Here is an 18,805-nt window from a genome sequence, read left to right as displayed (position 1 = left end):
TGAATAGTTTAGATGTTATTTACAATATATTTCACTTAAATGCTTATCAACCTCCCCCAATGCTAACATAATCATAATGCAAGCATAATTTAAATTCTGTTTCAACCATATTGATATCTCAGGTATCAAGTTCAGAAATACTATTAGTAATTAATATGATTTGCAAACAAATTGCAAAGGGTGAATGAAAAGTAATGCCTTCAATGTTATAAATTGCCAACTCATTGCAGTACTAACATGACAGAAGTTTTACTGTATTCTTTAGCACTTGTTCTTTCACTTCAATTGGTACAGTGTTTCTCAACCTTGACAATTTTAAGGCATGTGGACTTCAACTCCCAGAATTCCACAGCCAGCATTGCTGGCTGTGGGATTCTGGGAATTGAAGTCCGCATGCCTTAAAATTGTCAAGGTTGAGAAACACTGAATTGGTAGAAAGTTGCTGAGTGAAAAGATTATATTACTATTATTCATAAAGTGGAAACCTATGTACTTGGTGTGCTTTAAGCAACACAGCATGATTGAATTTTTGATTTCCATAGGAGTTCCTCCAATTAAAAGTATTATCACTGAATACAGATTGTGGTAATAGCCATGGCAACGAAGTGCTATACATTGGGTAAAAAAAATGTAAAAATGGTAAACTTGAAAAAGTTGATTGGGTAATCAGGAATGAATGGCTGTCCTGTGACAGCAACCAGTGAGTTTCATATGAGAAAGTTTGATGATATCATTAAGAACAAGTACACACAACACAGAGAAAAAATACTATCAAACTTGACATTTCATAGGAACATGTAAATCGTACTATTGATATTCTTCAGTATTGGAAGATTTGTGCGATATGGTTCCTCAGATGTAGATGGCAATAATGAAAGCTTCAAGGGTTAAAGTTTGCCAACAATTCCTCTCACACCCAGAGAATGAAGAGTTTCTTCACAGTGTCATGAATTCTGACAAAAGAATGCTGAATGAGACATCAGTCCATAGAATATAATCATAAAACATCACCTACCCCCGTGTGTGTGTGTGTGTTTGTATGTGTGTGTGTGTGTGTGAAAGAGAGAGAGAGAGAGAGAAACACAGGCTTTCTCCAGCATGACGAGTGGAGAATCCACCAATGGGTTTTGCTTGTCTTCTGCCCATAGACTAAGTCAGCCAAATTTGCCACGCCTCTCTTCCTGGGCCTTCCTCCCAGTCTCGACTTAGTCTCTAGCCCAGAAGGACACGTTTTCCCTTGGCTCCAGGACCAGGTTGTAATTTTTTCCTATTTATTGCCTTTTACAGAAGAGGGAGGGGTGCAAACGAATGGCTGTTTGTTCGCCATCCCAGACGATCGCGGAGCAGCCACAGGCTCACCCAAATCGCAGCTAAGCCTCAGCTGATCATCAGAGAGAGGAATAGAAGCTGGTCGCCATTTTGGCACCGCGTGCTCTTTCTACGGCACAGGGAGGAATCTCCTTCCTCCTCCCCAGCAGCTGATTAGTGGAGAGTGAAGGGCTCCCGCGGCTTCCCAGTAACCCAGCTGATCAGTGGAGAACAGCAACAGCTCCACGCGACTTCCCCGAAGGCTAGCTGATTGCCAAAGGGTAAACAAGGCTCTGTGCGGCTTTCGGTGACTCAGAGAGAGGCCGGTTGCCATTTTGGTTCCACGTGGCCTCCGGAGTGGGGGGGGGAGGAAACTAAGCATTCAAATGAGCCTTTTCAAAGCAATTGGTATTTCTTTCAAACAACCAAGGCAACCATAAATCTCCTCTCCTCCAGGATAGATTAGGACTGGATTGGTCAAACAGTGGAAAGGGGAAGGCAGGGAAGTGTGTTTCGCCCCACCTTCCTTTAAAACACTTTCTCATTGAAATAAGGCAATTCCTCGCTCCTATCTAGTCACCTCATCCCGGCCCATAGGCCATCTACCAGAAGGAGAGACAGTACAATTCTGGCTCCCTCAAGGTAAATATCCACTGCCAGAAACACAACAGAGGCTTATACAGGAGACCACAGTGGGTGTCTGTACCATTAATTGACAACCCCCAGGAATTATTTCCAATCACTAACAGATTGCTCTCTGGCCGGGAAAGGCCCATTGACAAGCCTCCTAACAGAGATTTCTCTCAATCTTGTGCTGAGATATCTCTTCTGCCGATGGCAGACACCAATGCTGCCCAGACAACGCAGGACTCCTCCATTAGTCCTGGACACAAGAGGCCAAGATCCTCCAACCAAGAGGCAGCGGGCAGAATCAAGGCCAAAGCAATTTCTAGCAAGAGATCCTCCAAGGCAGCGGACAAGGAGACCAAGCGTCGTCACCAGGCTCTGGAGAAACAATTCTCTACAGCCGGAAAAAGGCAAAATACAGCAGGGGACGGCCTAGCCCCACCGGCTTACACGGAGGAGGAAATATTTGGCCCACTGCAGCCTAGTGAGGAACCTCTGGAAACAGAGGCTGACACAAAACAGGCAGACAGATACCCCCTAAGCGAAGGACCTGAAAATCCAGGGGCACTAGGCGCACACTCAGCAGCAGGACCTAGTCTTTCAGACAGTCAGGAAGCCTTGTCATTGGAACACTTACAATCCCTGATACCTCAGGCCGTTGCTTAGGCCATGGCCTCTTCAGGATATCATAGGTCCAGAGCCGGGTCTGTAGTTTCACAGGAGGAGGCCTCAGCACACCAGGAATCAATTTCCCCTTGTCAGTCCTCAAGAAGCAGGAAGTCTCCCACGGAGGACTATGAGCAAACGGATCAAGGGCTTCAGAGGATGATGATATATCCCCAGACTCTCCACCATTCATGGATCTTTTCAACCCGTCTTTAGTCAAATCCTCGCTTCACAAGGCCAGCAGCACTGCAAAGATTAAGAGACTGAGGTTTCCCCAAGAAGGACCCTCAACATGTAAGGACACAAACAGCAGGGTGTTTTCGCAGCCCACTTACACACAACAATTTATCCCCTGTCCCCCTCTCTTCTTTGACATAATTTAGAATAATTTGGGGGCATCGGGGGCCTTCATTCCAATGGGGGAGACAGACAAGAAGCTGTTCAACATAGATCCGGCCTTATCGGAGGTAATAGAGGTTCCAATAGTAGATGAACCTCTAGCAGTTCTTGTTTCACCATCCACGATATCCGGGGATGCGGCGGAGGCCCTGAAGTCGGAAGATAAGCAGGCGGAACTCACCTTCACAGGACACACCAGGCCTCAGCGTGGGCAATCAAGGCAGCCATTTTTAACTCCTTTTTCGCTAGGACTTCACTGCTATGGCTGCGCCAACTCCAGGCGAGGATCCCCCCAGAGGAGTAGAGAACCCACCATGATTTAGAGAGGTTAGTGGTGGCAGCGGAATTCATGGCAGATTCATCATTGCATACTGCAAATTGCCAGGGCAGTAGCGTCCAACACTGCAGCATGCAGGTTAATGTGGCTCAGACAGTGGCGAGCCGACATTAAGGCGAAGTGGCAGTTGGCGGCTGCACCCGACAAGGGCGGCCTACTCTTTGGCAAGGCCCTCAATCCCTGCCTAATAGAAAACAAGGATAAACGCAAGGTCCTGGCCCATCTATCAAGGAGGACGGATAGGAGAGTCTCCTCCTACCCTTGCAGACAGTCTTTTCGGTCAGAAACAGGTCCAGAATCTACCACTTTTTCCCACCCTTATCAACCCAGATTGAACTGACAGGCGACAGATCTGGTAACAGGGACAGATTCAGACAACAATTCCAGTTAAAATGGCTCTTTCAGGGAGCAGGAGGTCGCCCCTTTCGAAAATCCAAGTGATGGCGGGGAGGGCTCCTCCATTAGTGGCAGGCTGGCTCTTTTCGCTCACAAATGGCAAGCCCACCACCACGGACCTTTGGATCCTAAATACTGTCAGATTCGGCCTCTCACTGGAATTCATCTCCAAACCCCCAAACTGCTTCGTCCCTTGTCCATCACCCAAAGATCCAACCAAAAAGAACCTCATCGAGGAGGCCATCCAGCACCTCCTGGACATCCAGGCCATAGAACCGGTGCAAAAAAGGCAGCAGGGACAGGGATTCTATTCCATCTTATTTATAGTCCCAAAGAGTTCTGAGGGTGGAGAGCAATTCTAGACGTAAAAAGTCTGAACACCCACCTGGCATACAGAAAGTTCAAAATGCAAACTTTCCAGTGAATATTAGCAGGCATCAGAAAGGGAGACCTCCTGACATCCATAGATCTGATGGAGGCTTACCTTCACATTCCCATACTTCCGGAACAACAAAAGTTTCTCAGGTTCTGTCACGCAGGACAGCATTGTCAATACAGGGCCCTGCCTTTTGGACTTTCTTCAGCTCCCAGAGTACTCACAAAAGTACTTGCGACACTCGCTGCACATCTGCAAACAATTCTTGTATGCATCCAGTGTTACCTGGGCGACATTATCATCCAATCCTCATCAGTCCAGTCGGCACAGTCAGATCTGACACTGACCTTAAGAACCCTTCAAGAACACGGGTTCTCAGTAAACTTCCAAAAGAGTCAGACGGTCCCATTGACCCTCCTTCTTCATCTGGGAGCTGTGATAGACACACTAAAATGCGAAGTCTACCTCTCTCAAGAACGCCAAAACAGCATTCAAACCCTGGTCAGGCTGATTCGAAAGAAACGAACCACAACACTGGCCACTCTCTCCCACTTGCTGGGAAATATGATTTCATGTCTAGCAATCGTGCCCTGGGCATGGCTACATTCCAGAGATCTGCAGTGGTTCCTACTCCCGTTCCAAAAAAGGGGAACCGGCTCCTCCAACCGAAGAGTAAGAGTTCCACCAAGAGTCCTGAAGTCCCTCCAGTGGTGGTCGTCTCCAGCAGTGAGAAAGGGACACATGTTCAAGGAGACCGCCCAAGTCATTCTGACCACGGACGCCAGCCTATTCGTTTGGGTAGCACACCTACAATCACAACTGGCACAGGGCCAATGGTCAAAAGAGGATCTAAGACACAACATAAACTGGTTAGAACTCAGAGCCATACTTCTGGCCCTCCGTCACTTTCACAACACAGTGGTGAACCAGCATGTCCTAGTGCTCACGGACAACCTGGCGGCAAAGGCACACGTCAACTGACGGCACACGGTCCAAATCCCTTATGGCCGAGGCCCAGTCGCTGGGAACGTGGGCCGAGGACAACCTAGCCTCCCTCAGGACCAAGCACATTTCAGGAGTAGCGAATCAGCAGGCGGATTTTCTGAGCAGGGCAACGGTGGACCACTCAGAGTGGAGCCTGCACCCAGTCCTCTTCAGGGAAGCATCAGAGAGGTTTGGCCATCCAGTGCTGGACCTATTCGCAAGCCCCAGAAATGCCCAGCTCCCGAGGTTCTTCTCCCACTTCCCATCACTGGGGGCAGAGAGAGCAGATGTGCTCCAGGGACACTGGCCAAAGGGGTTGCTATACTCCTTCCACCTCTTCCTCTGATGCAAGCAACCATCAGAAAGATATTACAGGAACAAGCAGAGGTGATACTCATTGCGCCACACTGGCCAAGACGGCTGTGGTTTGCCGGCCTCATAAGTATTTCTATATCTCCTCCATGGAAGATTCCCCACGACAGAATCTCCCTCAGTCAGGAGGCTCTACAACACCCAGAGCCACAGTGATTCCAACTAGCCGCTTGTCACTTGAGCGGAGCCTCCTAGAAGGGGAGGCCTATTCACAAAGAGTCATCAAGGCAATCCAGCGGCCTCAAGAAGGCTTACGACCAACAGAATTTACGACTCCACATGGAAAAATTACTGCAGCTGGTGCACAAAGCAGCAACTAGACCCCTTTAAGATTACTATCCCAAGGGTCTTAGACTACTTATGGGAGGGGCTTGACGGGTCTAGCACCCAACACAATTCGCAGACCAGTAGCCACCCTGTCCACTATACTCACATATGGCAACTCTGAACCACTGGCCAAGCACCCAGTGGTCCGATCCTTCATAAAGGGTGCAACAAATAACAGACCATCTGCGGTCCACAGTTATCCCTCCTGGGACCTGTCTAAGGTCCTACAGGCCATTACCTCACCTCCATTTGAACCTATCCGGACTTGCATATTACAGTGCTTGACCCTTAAGGTCGCATATCTGATCACCATTACTTTGGTAAGGCGTATTTCAGAATTGGCAGCACTATCAGGGAAGATCTCTGCACATTCCACATGGACAGGATGGTTCTATGTTTAGACCCCTTCTTCATTCCCAAGGTCAATTCCCTATTCCACAGGGCACAAGAGGTGGTGCTACCAGATTTTTGTCCTCAGCCCTCCCATGAATTGGAGTGCAAATGGCACACCTTAGATGTTCGCAGGGCTTTTAGGCAATACATAAAGTGAACTGCACTCTTCCGCAAATCTGAGGCCCTGTTCATTTCCTTCCACTTGCACTCAAGGGTCGAAGGGTCACAGCATCCACAATAGGCAGGTGGATCAGGAGGTGCATAGCAGAGGCTTATCAAGGGCAATTGCTAGAGAAATCACTGCCCACTCCTCTTGCAGCACTGCAACATCAGCAGCGTGGGCGACTCAGGCACCAATTGAGGAAATATGCAGGGCAGCGACGTGGGCGTCACCTTCCCCTTTTATTAGACACTACAAGTTAGATAAATTCGCATCATTTGGCAGGAGGGTCCTCCAATGTGTAGTGTCAGGAAGTGGGACACAGGTCCAGACGGCTTCCCACCCACAGGGACAGTGAGGCTTTGGTACGTCCCATTGGTGGATTCTCCACCGTCATGCTGGAGAAGGGGTGTTGTCTTACCTGAACGCCTTTTCTCAGCATGACGATGGAGAATCCACTCCTACCCTTAGGGCCAGTCAGGTCCTGTGCTGGGAAAAGATTGAACCAACACACAGGAAACATAGCCAACAGCTTTGCCTCAGTCGAGACTGGGAGGAGGGACCAGGAAGAGAGGCGTGGCGAATTTGGCTGATTTAGTCTACGGGCAGAAGACAAGCAAAACCCATTGGTGGATTCTCCATTGTCATGCTGAGAAAAGGCGTTCAGGTAAGACAACGCCCCTTTTACTATGATGCAACAGGCTTCACACTTCATGAGCTGCTCAAGAAGCAATTGGGAGTGGAGACATTTTTCAGTCAACCCATGTATTTAAAAGAAATAAAAATTAGTTGATTGATAGTTGCAGTGTACTGTTTTTTATAATTTTATTCAACTTACCAAAGTACAAAATACAAATGAAAGTGAAAGTACAGGTAGTCCTTGATTTAACAATCATTTGCTTAGTTACTGTTTGAAGTTACAATGGCACTGAAAAATGTGACATGACCATTTTTCACACAACCATGGCAGCTCAGGGTTGAACTGTAGAGTCACTGATGATGTTACCTAGTTTGGTAGTAAACTGCAAGAAAACCACCAAGAGAGCATCAAAGATCCCACATATTCATATTCTAAATTCAATTTCAGTAACAATTTATAAATCTTGGCAATAACAATTTATAAATTGTTACTGGAATTGAATTTAGAGAATGAATATGTTGGATCTTTGGTGCTCTCTGAGCTTGGTTGGTTTTCTTGCAGAGTTTCATTTTTATATCATTATAAACAGTACAGTTTCAAATTCATTTTTTACAAAGTCAAGCCTGTAACATTTTTGACTAAACATTTCAGTGTAAATATGTAAACCAATGATAGGTGTGGCATTCTGGCTTCAACTCTTCTTTGTCCTTAAGGGTAGGTTCACTTTGATTAAAGTATATTATTTTACCATTGATCCACCAAACTAACCTCACCATCATTTTTTTTTCTAAAAAAGGCTTCCCGAGGTGATATTTCTCACCTATATCTGCCTATTCCACATGGTCTAATAGGGTCAGCATGCTTCAGCTCCATTATCTGAAGCAATGCTTTCTGCTGAAACTTAGAAAGTTTGCCTTTTTTGTTGTTGGCACCTGCCCCTGAAATGGTCTTTCCCTCTCCAATATATAGTTGATCTGAGAGAGAGAGAGAGAGAGAGAGAGAGAGAGAGAGAGAGAGAGAGAGAGAGAGAGAGAGAAAACACAGATATGCACACATGCATGAACACATTTCATTCATGAAGAACACATGTGAATTTCATACATAAATGAAGGAAAAAATTGGGTGTTAACTCAGAAACAGCAAAGCCAGCAACAGTTTCCTGCAGTAGAACAAAAATATTTGAGACCCATCTTGTTTTAGCATCCATCTAGTCTTTCCACAGGCTATATATAAGATTCCACTGGATCATTCTGTTGTTGACCAGCCCAGGGTTGCAGATGCAGCTTTAGTTCTGACTCGTTCTTGGATAAACTGTTCCTCCTCAAATGGGATACTTCAACAATAGGTTGTTGAGTTCTTTCCCTAATAGTCTTTGGCTATGGCCTAGAGTTCATTTCTGCCTTTCCTGTGGGAGTCATCCAAGATGTATGGAAAGATAGATGCACTCAGTCAGATATTATCAATTCAATTCAAATGAGAACTTAAGTGGAAATCCTTGCTTTCCTCTTCTACAGTGGTGCTTGAAAGAGTGTCTAGGTAGAAGTACTTGGTCACTCATTCTAATGGCTGCTGCCAGCATAATTGCATCCGTAGAGGCAAGCTTAGTTTCAGATTATTGGGAGATATGAGCCGAGGTGGCGCAGCAGTTAGAGTGTAGTACTGCAGGCCACTTTAGCTGACTGTGTTCAGCAGGTCAGCGGTTCAAATCTCACCGGCTCAAGGTTTACTCAGCCTTCCATCCTTCCGGGGTAGGTAAAATGAGGACCCAGATTGTTGGGGGCAATGTAAATATATATATATATATACATTGCTTACTGGTGTACACCGCTTAGAGAGTGCTTGCACTTAAAGCGGTATATAAGTCTCATAAATAAATAAATAAATAAATAAATACTTTCTATTTAGCTGAAATTGTAGGTTCCATACCTCTTTATTATGCAAGATTTTTCACAACTATACAGACCGCACCCGATTAGTTCTGTAGCGATTGTGTCAGTTGTAGATGTACAGTTGCCTCTTCTCTAAATTCTTTGGCTTCTGATCAGGTAGGACCTTTGGACTATATAATAACACTACAATTTTGTGCTGACTAATTTATTCTCAAACTTCTGGCATAATGTACATTTCAAATTCTCAATATTGATAACATTTTCATTATATAGTTAAGTGAACTATTTCATATCCTTTGTGTAGGAGGAGGAATTCTTCCTTATGGTTGTTCTGTCTCCCATATTTATGAAATTCCTATTGCAATTAAAAATGAAGACGCTTGTCATTAAAGATATAACCTTATAGCTTCAGTAGCTTTATTTTATCTCTCAAACTTTGGTTAAATCAATTTTGAAAGTATATTTTTTTCTGTTATTTTTGACATTTCATAGTACCTCTTGTTCTTTTCTTAGCATTTTACAGTATCTTTTGAGCCATTGGTCAGCCATAAATGTCCAAACTCACTTGGAAGGGAACTATTTTGATTGCAGTCACAACTGCCTTTTGAATGAGTTAACTTTATGTTTTCTGTGCTGAAAAGGAAAAGCTGGACCTGTATTAAAAAATGTATTTTCTTCCAAGGTGGTCTTGGACCTCCATTTACTCTGCAAACACTCATTGTTCTCTAGATGTATGTCTGTTCCATGCTATCTTACTTTATGATGCCATCTTCTTGTACAGGATTTGCTGATGGTTGCAGAAAGAGATCCATCCCATTTGCATGTTCTGCCAAAAATAGGAAGATAGGAACATAAATAGGAACAGGCACTGCCCACTATTCTGAAAATTCACACTGAGAGGTTCTAAAAACCTGGAATGCTCCTGCCTCCTTGAACAAATCCTATACATCCCAAATAAGGTGCTGTAATAGATTTTGGATTGTTGCAGTTGACTGGTGCAAAAACCTGAAGTGCTAGTGACTATTCATAACTATTCAGTGAAAAAAATGTTTCACCCCATCTAATGCTAGATATGTATGTGAACAATCTGTTGATTAAAAGATTAGGGTTTGGAATCTCAGCCAGGATGTTGGTTTGTCCCAAAAAATGAAAAGCAAAAATAGTATCAATAGCAGCCAATATTGGTTTAGCTTAAATCAAGAAATCACTTTTGCAGACATCACAGAATGTAATAGAATTTTGTACTGTAAAATAAGAATGTGTGAAAAGCAGTAGCCTTATAGCACTTATAAAAGAACAATCATTTACATTTTTATCTATAGCTAATTTAATAACTACTTTCAGCATATCTGCAGGTCTTCTATATTTTCGTCTGGTTAGAATGGGTGTTTTCACTTCCTATGCAAACAATTTGTCATTACAATTTTGATCCATCCTCTCAGTACAATGTAGCAATCAAGTGAAGCCACGATCAGTAATTTCATAATTTTACAATTTCATATATAGAATTAATATGCTTTTAAAAATCATTTCAGAGTAAATATAAGGAAATAATATGCTTTAATAAATGTGAATGTTTGCACTGCTATAAGATTCTATTTTTGCTGAAAGAAACTATCATACCTATCCATCTCTAATTATTTTTCTGTTCAGTTAACCAGAGTGTAAACGTATGAGAATGAATTTTGTAAGTCTTAGGAAGTCAAACTTTTAAAAATTGTGAATAGTCAATTAATAAATATTAATAGTAGATTGTTAGTCACAGGTTTAGAGTGTATCTTCCCAAGCATCTCTGCAGAAATTGCTAGTTTGTATTTTTTTAATGTCTCAGAAGAGAAATACACAGGCATAATCATTAAATGTATTTCATTAATTTAATTATTAGAATTAATTTCCTTATCCAATCCCAATGTTTTATTTGATCTGTTCCTTCCTTTATATACGAGGATAATCCCTGGTTTGGAAAATGTTGTGTGTGCCTTCCTTACTGTGATGTCCAAATGACTGCTTATCTGCTCCTGAATAAGTTAGACCCATAAAGGGAAAAAATATGGTCTGCTTATCAAGATATATACACTTCTATTTTGTTTTGTTTGTTCATCCTAGGAGAGAAGCTATTAAATCAGGTCAGTCAAAAATTCTGACTTCCTTGCCATCCATACTTACATTGTGAATGTCAAACTTCACAGTTGAAATATTATAGTTTCAATGACATTAATGTTATGAAACTCTTTAGGAAAAATGATTTTCTAATTCTTTTCCTAAAAATATTGGTACCATGGATAAGATGAGAATTTTAGATCCCCAAATATACCCCCCTCCAACAAATAGACTTAGCTTATCCATAGATAGGTTTATTCATGTGTATACAGGTAGTCCTCACTTACCAACTGCTGTGTGATTGTAAAGTAAAATGTGAAATGACTATCCTGATTTACAATGTAAGTTATGATGTAACTTCCTGCTCGCTTCCCCACTGAATATGTGTTTTGGAAGCCAGCAGTGAAGCTCACAAAGAGCAAATGGCTGTAACTTTGAGGACTGATCATAACTCTCCTTTTGCAGCAATGTCATAACTTAGAATGGTCACTGAACAGGCACTCAGTAACAAGGATTACTCATGGACCTTTATATGGTAATAGTTTTTAAAAGTGCCCATGAATATTTGCCGATAAATGCATCTGCGGATAAACCAATCCTCAAAGTTTTAACTAAAATAGCAAGAAAAATGCACCGCCACTGATAAGCCAATTTGAAAATTAAATCATGAAAATTTTGAGAGTTAGCTTGTCCACAGATGGCACATTTTTCATTGTATTTTGGTTAAAATTTCAAGGGTTAGATAAGCCTACCTATGAATATATATGGAATATTTTATATTTGTGCTTTTTCTGTTCTTTGACAGTGAAGAATAAATTGCCTTTGACCAAGAACTTCAGTAGTAGGAATGAAACAACAAAGAATGTTTTCTGTGCTATATGTTCCTAATCAGGAAGACCTAAAAGTTCTCTTAACTCTTGAAATGAAAAAAAAAAAAGAAGATTCCTGGAATAAACATGCATGCATGCAAATACATATGGAAGGAAGGGAAGGAGGGAGGGAATAGCAATAGTAGTGTAATTTGCAGATGTTAATGAAATAAGCCTCATGGATATCCACTCGTCATAAGTGTTAGTGTACGTCAGAGGTAGGTAATCTTGGTAACTTTCAGACTTAAGTTTCATCATGGATCAGCTTCATCTAGGTCAGACATGTCAAACACAAGGCCCGGGGGGCGGATGTGGCCCGCAAAGTGGTTTCATGCAGCCCGCAAAGCCATCCTGGAAACAGTGAGGGAACGGCCCCCACTGCCTTGGCCTTGGCCCTGGCCGGCCGGGAGCCAATGTACAATTTTGTGGTGGCCATCTATGCTGAAACGCATTCAGTCTTAGCTCCACAAGGCCGTCTAGAAACAGCGAGGAATCAGCCCCTGCAGTGTCGGCCCCGCCCCCTGGGTGCATGCTGGGGAGGTGTCACCCTTTGTAAGGAATGAAGAAATGGACCCTGCCTTGGCACTTGCCCCAGTCCCACCTCCTTCTGCCAGAGACCCTCAGATCTGTCCCACTCCTGCCCAGGCCCCCGCAGGCACCCTTGACACGAACGATGTAGAGCTGGCCATGCCCACCCAGTAGGCTACACCCACTCCATCCACACACACCCAGTAGGCCACATCCTCGCTGGCCACACCTACCCGGCCCCCCCCAAGGGCAACCGCAATGCTGATGTGGCCCTCAATGAAATTGAGTTTGACACCCCTGATCTAGGTGCCAAAAGGGGAGGATTGTGGGAATTATCCCAAATAGGCATGTTCTAGGGCAGACATGTCAAACACACAACATCATGTGATGTCGTGCAACGTATCAGGACAATTTTGCCATTGCTGGCAATGGGGTGGGCGTGGCTTTTATGTGATGCGTTCAGTCCGTGAGCCGGCAGTTTGACACCTCTATTCTAGAGGTTTTCTGAACTAGGTGTATATAAAGTGATATTTCAGCAACCATTGTTTCGATAACATCCTACTGGAGCAGTATCAGTTTGTGTAGTGTCTTCTTGTTTTCTAGTTTCATGATTTGCAACTCTATTTGTTACTATAGGAATTCTTGAGTAATGGCCTATTTTCATACTTTGTGGATTTTTAAAATCAGCCTACTAAAATGCTTTGTAACTTCCTCTCCCGCCGTCCGCTGCAGAATACGGAAACCTTGTTGCTGAGGCCACTTCTGCAATTTGCAAGTGTTGGGTGGGGATTACAGCTTCTCTGCTCTTTGCTAATGTTCTTGAGATAGAAGAAAATAAAAATGAACAGGAAAATGTGCTCTGCACTGTATATCTTACAGTGATTTGCTCCTCACTTACATCTTTGTTTGTCTTATGCAGTGCTACAGTTGAAACTCCAGCAACGACGGACACGTGAAGAGTTGGTTAGTCAAGGGATCATGCCTCGTAAGTATAACTTAAAGTTTGTTATTCCTCTTTGAGACATTTCCATTCAGATGAGAGAAATTTTTTTGAAATGTGTGGCCTTGTAAGATCTGTTTGTTCTCTGGGAAGAATTTGTGAGCTTTGGGCAAAAGCCATTTTTAATTTCTGATACTCAACACACTAGCCACTGCTTTCTGAACATTTGCACAATGTAAAAAGTAGTACTATACAAAAAGGACTTATGGAAAGATGTTGCCATCCTCAAAACATTTTAAATGTTGCATTCACGTTATCATTTCCTTAGCAGGTTTCCTGTTTAATATACTGCTGTCTTGCTTGAATTGTAAACATGGCTGCACACTTGCTTAGTAGTATGCTGATAGGTAAATTACAAAGTTAATTTTTCTGCATTTGCAACACAGTCACACCAAAGAACTACTGTACATCAGAGTCACTAGATAACAGAGGTTTTGCAAAGTGGCAGGCTACAGCAGTTAGTTCATCAGATACAGGGAAAGAAAATGATGAAATGAATACATGCAGAATTGATTAATGTTCTTAAAATTACGTTCACATGTGAAAAACTACTATAGAACGCTAAAGCAAGAATTTTAGGTATTAAATGCAGCAATAATGTTTGAGCAAGTAGTAAAGCAGAAATTTCTTCCGTTGTTTTGATCTTTGGTGTGAAGCCTGCAGAAAGGATGTTAAAGGCTGTTGAGCAATCAGGTGCCTAACACATCCATACTTTGTTGCACTTTATAGTATGAGCTACATACTTTCATTTGCAGTTTAGAAAGAATTTCCTTCTTTCAGTTTAAATTGCACACATTTTGTTTTGTAAGATCTAGCTATTGTGTAAATATGTTTTATTTGTTTATTGATTTGTTACAGAGGTGTATTTAAAAATAGCTCTCGGATCTGTGAATATTAAAAAATAAAAAGGGAAATTCAGGTTTATTCACCCCTGTTAATTAAAATGTTTTATTGTTTTTATTGTATTGTAAGCCACCCAGAGTTGCTTGGATAATGAGATGGGGGGGCATATAAATTTAATATTAATAAATAAGTTTAGATTTTTGATGCATTTATCTAGGTTTACTTTCTATTCTGTATAGGAACACATATTTTTTAAAGAATGTAATGTATAAGAATTGTCAGATTTTAAAATATTGTTTTATGCTGTAATTGTAAATTGTATTCATATATGCTTTCCACTTTATCAGAATTTGGAGGGATAAATTACATATTGATTGTGTGCAGGTGCCTTGTGTCCTTTTTAATAATAGGCTTTCATAAGCCTCTGAGGAATCACATTATGGTTAAATTGCTTGAAGCAAAGTAGGCTCCAGCTGCTGCTTTTGAATGCCAGATTGGTGTGCAAATAATTTACTCTTATCCACAATCTAATCTAACTGTGGATAAGGGTAACAGTCTGGCATGCATAACTAAGACCTGAGTGTGTCCTAGGAGGGAGGTTCCCCTGCTCGGAAATATGACCCCTTGGGTTTCAGGTTTAGCACTAGCCAAGATCTTGGGAGGGGTGTGTGGTTATTGTCAATAATGCGTCATTGAGGGCTCTTAAAGACTCTGTGGTCAACGGTATCAAAAGCCACTTAGAGTTCAAGGTGCACAAGGGTGGATGTGCCACCTCCATTCCTATTCCAACACAGGTCAGCTACAAACATGAAACCTGAAATCTTGGCCCTAGATTTGACTTAAACGGGTTTAGATAATTCACTACTTCCATGTTCTTAACTGTAGACTGACCATCATCTTTTCTATAACACTTCAACTTAAAAGGGGAAGTTTGACAACCTAACAATAGTTATATAGAATCATTGGATCTAAAGACTTCTTCTTTAGGAGAGGTGTACCACTGCTTCTTTTAAGGAGAGAAGTGTTACCCCCCTCCCTTTATACATATATATGAAAAATCTCTAAAAATGGTGTAAAATGTGAGTTTCTGTAAGTGCCATGGTGAGCAGACACCTTGCTAGCAAGATAGCTTTCTAAGTGGAATTGCCCCTGAATACTTGATCTGAAATAGTATAATCTCTCCAGAATGAAGGAGAAATTGTTGCGATCATCCATGAGATTATCCAGGTGGCTCTGAACAGCTGCTCCTCATGAGTAGACTGCAAAAACTATCATTTTTACTTTTACTTTATGACTGGAATGACTTGAGAGTCGGGATTTACATCAAGCTGAGACTCACAAAGCAGCCTTCATGGACACTAAAGTTGATTGAGCTTTATATGTTAATTACTTTTGGTTTTTTTTTTATTATTTGCAAATTGGAGAGATTAAGACCCTAAGCGACTAGAGGGATTTGGAATTATAGTTTTGTATTATTTAGAAGACACTTTCTCATGGGAAAATGGATATTGAAGGCTGGTCGCTAGAGCCAGATGATAAAGAAAATGGAGCAAAAATGCTCAGTGCAAACTTTTGAATTCCTTTCAGCTAAGCCTTTGGGCAGAATGGATCAGATACTTGTTAAAATTGACAAAGCATATTCTAATAAAGTTTAAAATAAGGTTGAGCTGCAATGGATATTTATGAAATTAATTTGAAAGAGGATGTATATGTAATATAAATGAATCTGGTGGATGACTTATTCCCTAAAGGAGATGAATAGATATTAAATCAGGAAACTGATTTGGATCATTTTTTATTTCTCGATATGTAAGATTTGAAAGGACTTTTTTTAAAAGCTGACAAACAAAAGGATAAATTTTATTTATGTATACAAGAGAAATCTAATGAACTTTGAAAGGATTTTTTTCTCTGAAACATAGATGAGCAGCAAATTATCTCCGGGATTTTTTTTGAAGGTGTATAAGAATACGGTACTTTTAAAAAATCAGGGAAGGTTTATAATATTGGCTTGCTTTATCAGAGTTAAAAGAAGAAAATAGTTATATCTGCTTGCCCTTACTGGACTTCTGTTGACAAAGATTGATTGGCCGAGTATTTGGACTTTGTTTTCCTTATTTGAGAAATGAGCTACAGGGAGACAGAGATTATAGTTCATTTTAAGATGATGATAAGCTCTTAAAATTGTTTTTACTTTCTGGAATGAAGAGGAAAGTTACATTCTTTTTTTTCTCTTTTCCTTTTTCCTTTCTTTTCCTTATTCGCACACCTCCCCCCTTTTTTGTATTTTTCTGTTTGTAGTTTGTATTGACTTGTGTTTTTTACATGTATAATCCTCAATAAAATTATTTGAAAAAAGGTAGAAAATGATTAATAAATTTATACATAATGGAGAAAAAGCAAAAAATATATTAAAAGACCCTCCTTCAAAATCCCAGTGAAAGAGGCCTTGGAATTCTAAATATTAAATGTTATTGCAATTACACGTTTCACTTGCTCAAGTTAGAATAACAAACCTCTTGGTTAATGATAGAAGGTATAAGTTTTATATTTCACCATATCTTTTATGATAAAGAAAATCAAATGGGAACAAAGTTGGGAAATCAAAGCACTTTAGTGTTTGAAAGATTCATATTTAAAAATTATATTATTCTTATTTATATAACAAAGAAGCATACTTAAAAAATTAAACTTGAAAAAGTTAAATCATCCTTCTAGATTAGAATAACCAAACATGGGTGTTACTACAGTTCATAACTTCCTACTTATAACTAAAAAGCCATGCTTTTAAAAAACCTTTCAGCTTTATAACTAACATGGTAAAGTTGTTTGACATTTCTAGGCCATTTATTATGTCCTTTTTACACAGCCAAAAAAAATGGATGGAAACTGATAATACATATTCACTGATTCTTTTCAGATTCTGTCTTCATTTGTGAAAATGTTATGGGAGAAATAGAGAGAAACTTGTTGATTTTTGGCATTTTCAAAAGTCAAGTATGAAATTTTCTTTGTCACAGTGCCAGCCCTGGAAGGAACTATAAACCAGAGTGTTTTTCCAAAGAAATTCTCATGAGGATATGAAAGCATTTCCCTCTGGAGTGTGTAGTTTGCTAGTTAGCTATCATTTCTTCTGGATGCTTTGGAAAAATGAACAGGCTGCATTGTTGAGATCCATTTGTATATAAAATATGGAATCACAGCCCCATGACTACATATGGCCTTTGAATCTCCTTTTTTTCTGTAACCTCTGGAATCATGTTGCCAAATTTCAGTGGTGTTATTGAAAATTGGAAGTGTTGGTGGGATGAGAATCATGGGAAAACTATGATAGAAGTTTTTTCTATCCTACCCCCCCCAACCCCCCCCCCCCAAAACCAGGAAACAATTGGGAAATCCTGACTGTTTTATGATATGATTCTGTGCCTATTGCATTATTCTTCAGTTTGCCTTAGCCATCACTCACCCCACAAATTTTGAATATAATCTCAGGATAACAAAAAGTTTCCAAGTAGGTAGGAAATGTATTGTGTAGTGGAGTCAAATTGGCTATGCTCATGTACTTCAGCAACTACACATCTTTCTTCCTTCAGTAGCAAGGAAGCCATCTCCAGGGTCAATATCCATCCAATATCCATCATTTCTCACCTCTTACTTCAGAATGTGCCTGTCTATTTAGTTACTAAATAGATTTATATGGCATACAGTGAATCCAAGCAGTATGCAGCATTACAAATCAACTACAGGTAGTCTTTGATTTACAACTATTTGTTTAGTGACCACAGAGATACTATGACACTGAAAAAAGTGATGCTTCTGACAGTTGCAGTCATAAGTCATAGTCACATGATTAAAATTTGGATGCTTGGCAATTAGTATGTATTTATGATGGTTGCAGTGTCCCAAGGTCATGTGACCATTTTTTGCCACTTCCAACAAGCAAAGTCAATGGGGAAGCCAGATTTACTGAACAGCTGTGTTACTAACAACTGCAGTGATTTACTTAACAATCGTGGCAAGAAAAACCATAAAATGGGACAAAATTCACTTAACAACTGTCTTGCTTAGTAATGGAAATTTTGGGCTCAGTTGGGATCATAAGTCGAGGACTACCTGTATATAAATCTCAGAAGCCTCAGCAACAAACACAATCATACAAGTCATTTTTATTAGCCTTGGGAGATACTCCATACAAGAAGCAGACTCAATTGAACCAACTATATTTTATTGTAAATTTTTATTAACAGAATCATCCATGTCTGAAAAGTATATTTCTCCTCTGTCATCTTTACAGCACAAGAAACTAGTTTGTCACACACATATTCCTTCAGTGGGCTAAGCTTCCTCTTATCTGACCATTGGCCTGTGTGCAGATCTTCATTCTGTCTCCCAAGATCATTCTCACACTCCATTACAATATCTTTCTTCTACATTGGAAGCATTTTGGAAAACATACTTGCAATAGAAGGTATTTTTCTGAGCTGAATTATAGCATCCAGTGAAGATTCTCTCCCCTAGAATATTCCCCTCTCCAAATACTCATCCTATTATTTTACTTCACCATAAACATTTCCCCCACTGGTTCCAATAG

General features: G+C 40.9%; 1 protein-coding gene across 6 annotated transcripts in view; it reads left to right on the top strand.

Moving 5' to 3' along the window:
- MRTFA (myocardin related transcription factor A) overlaps window positions 1–18,805 on the top strand; it is a 94,709-nt gene that overhangs the window by 53,585 nt on the left and 22,319 nt on the right. For 4 of the 6 annotated variants that reach the window (XR_005555793.1, XM_039335528.1, XM_039335529.1 and 1 more), the window contains 2 exons: window positions 13,291–13,356; window positions 18,509–18,682. Coding sequence is in view for 5 of the 6 variants with exons in the window: in XM_039335528.1 (XP_039191462.1) it covers window positions 13,291–13,356; window positions 18,509–18,682 (240 nt within the window). In the remaining variant the exon portion in view is untranslated. The remainder of the gene's footprint in view (window positions 1–13,290; window positions 13,357–18,508; window positions 18,683–18,805) is intronic. The other 2 variants (XM_039335531.1, XM_039335530.1) reach the window with 1 other exon arrangement.

Source organism: Crotalus tigris, unplaced genomic scaffold, assembly GCF_016545835.1.
Source record: "Crotalus tigris isolate CLP2741 ecotype Arizona unplaced genomic scaffold, ASM1654583v1 scf7180000017644.4837335, whole genome shotgun sequence".
Classification (NCBI taxonomy): Eukaryota; Metazoa; Chordata; class Lepidosauria; order Squamata; family Viperidae; genus Crotalus; species Crotalus tigris.
Note: the sequence above shows the minus strand (reverse complement) of the source record. Positions and strands in the feature narration are given on the sequence as shown.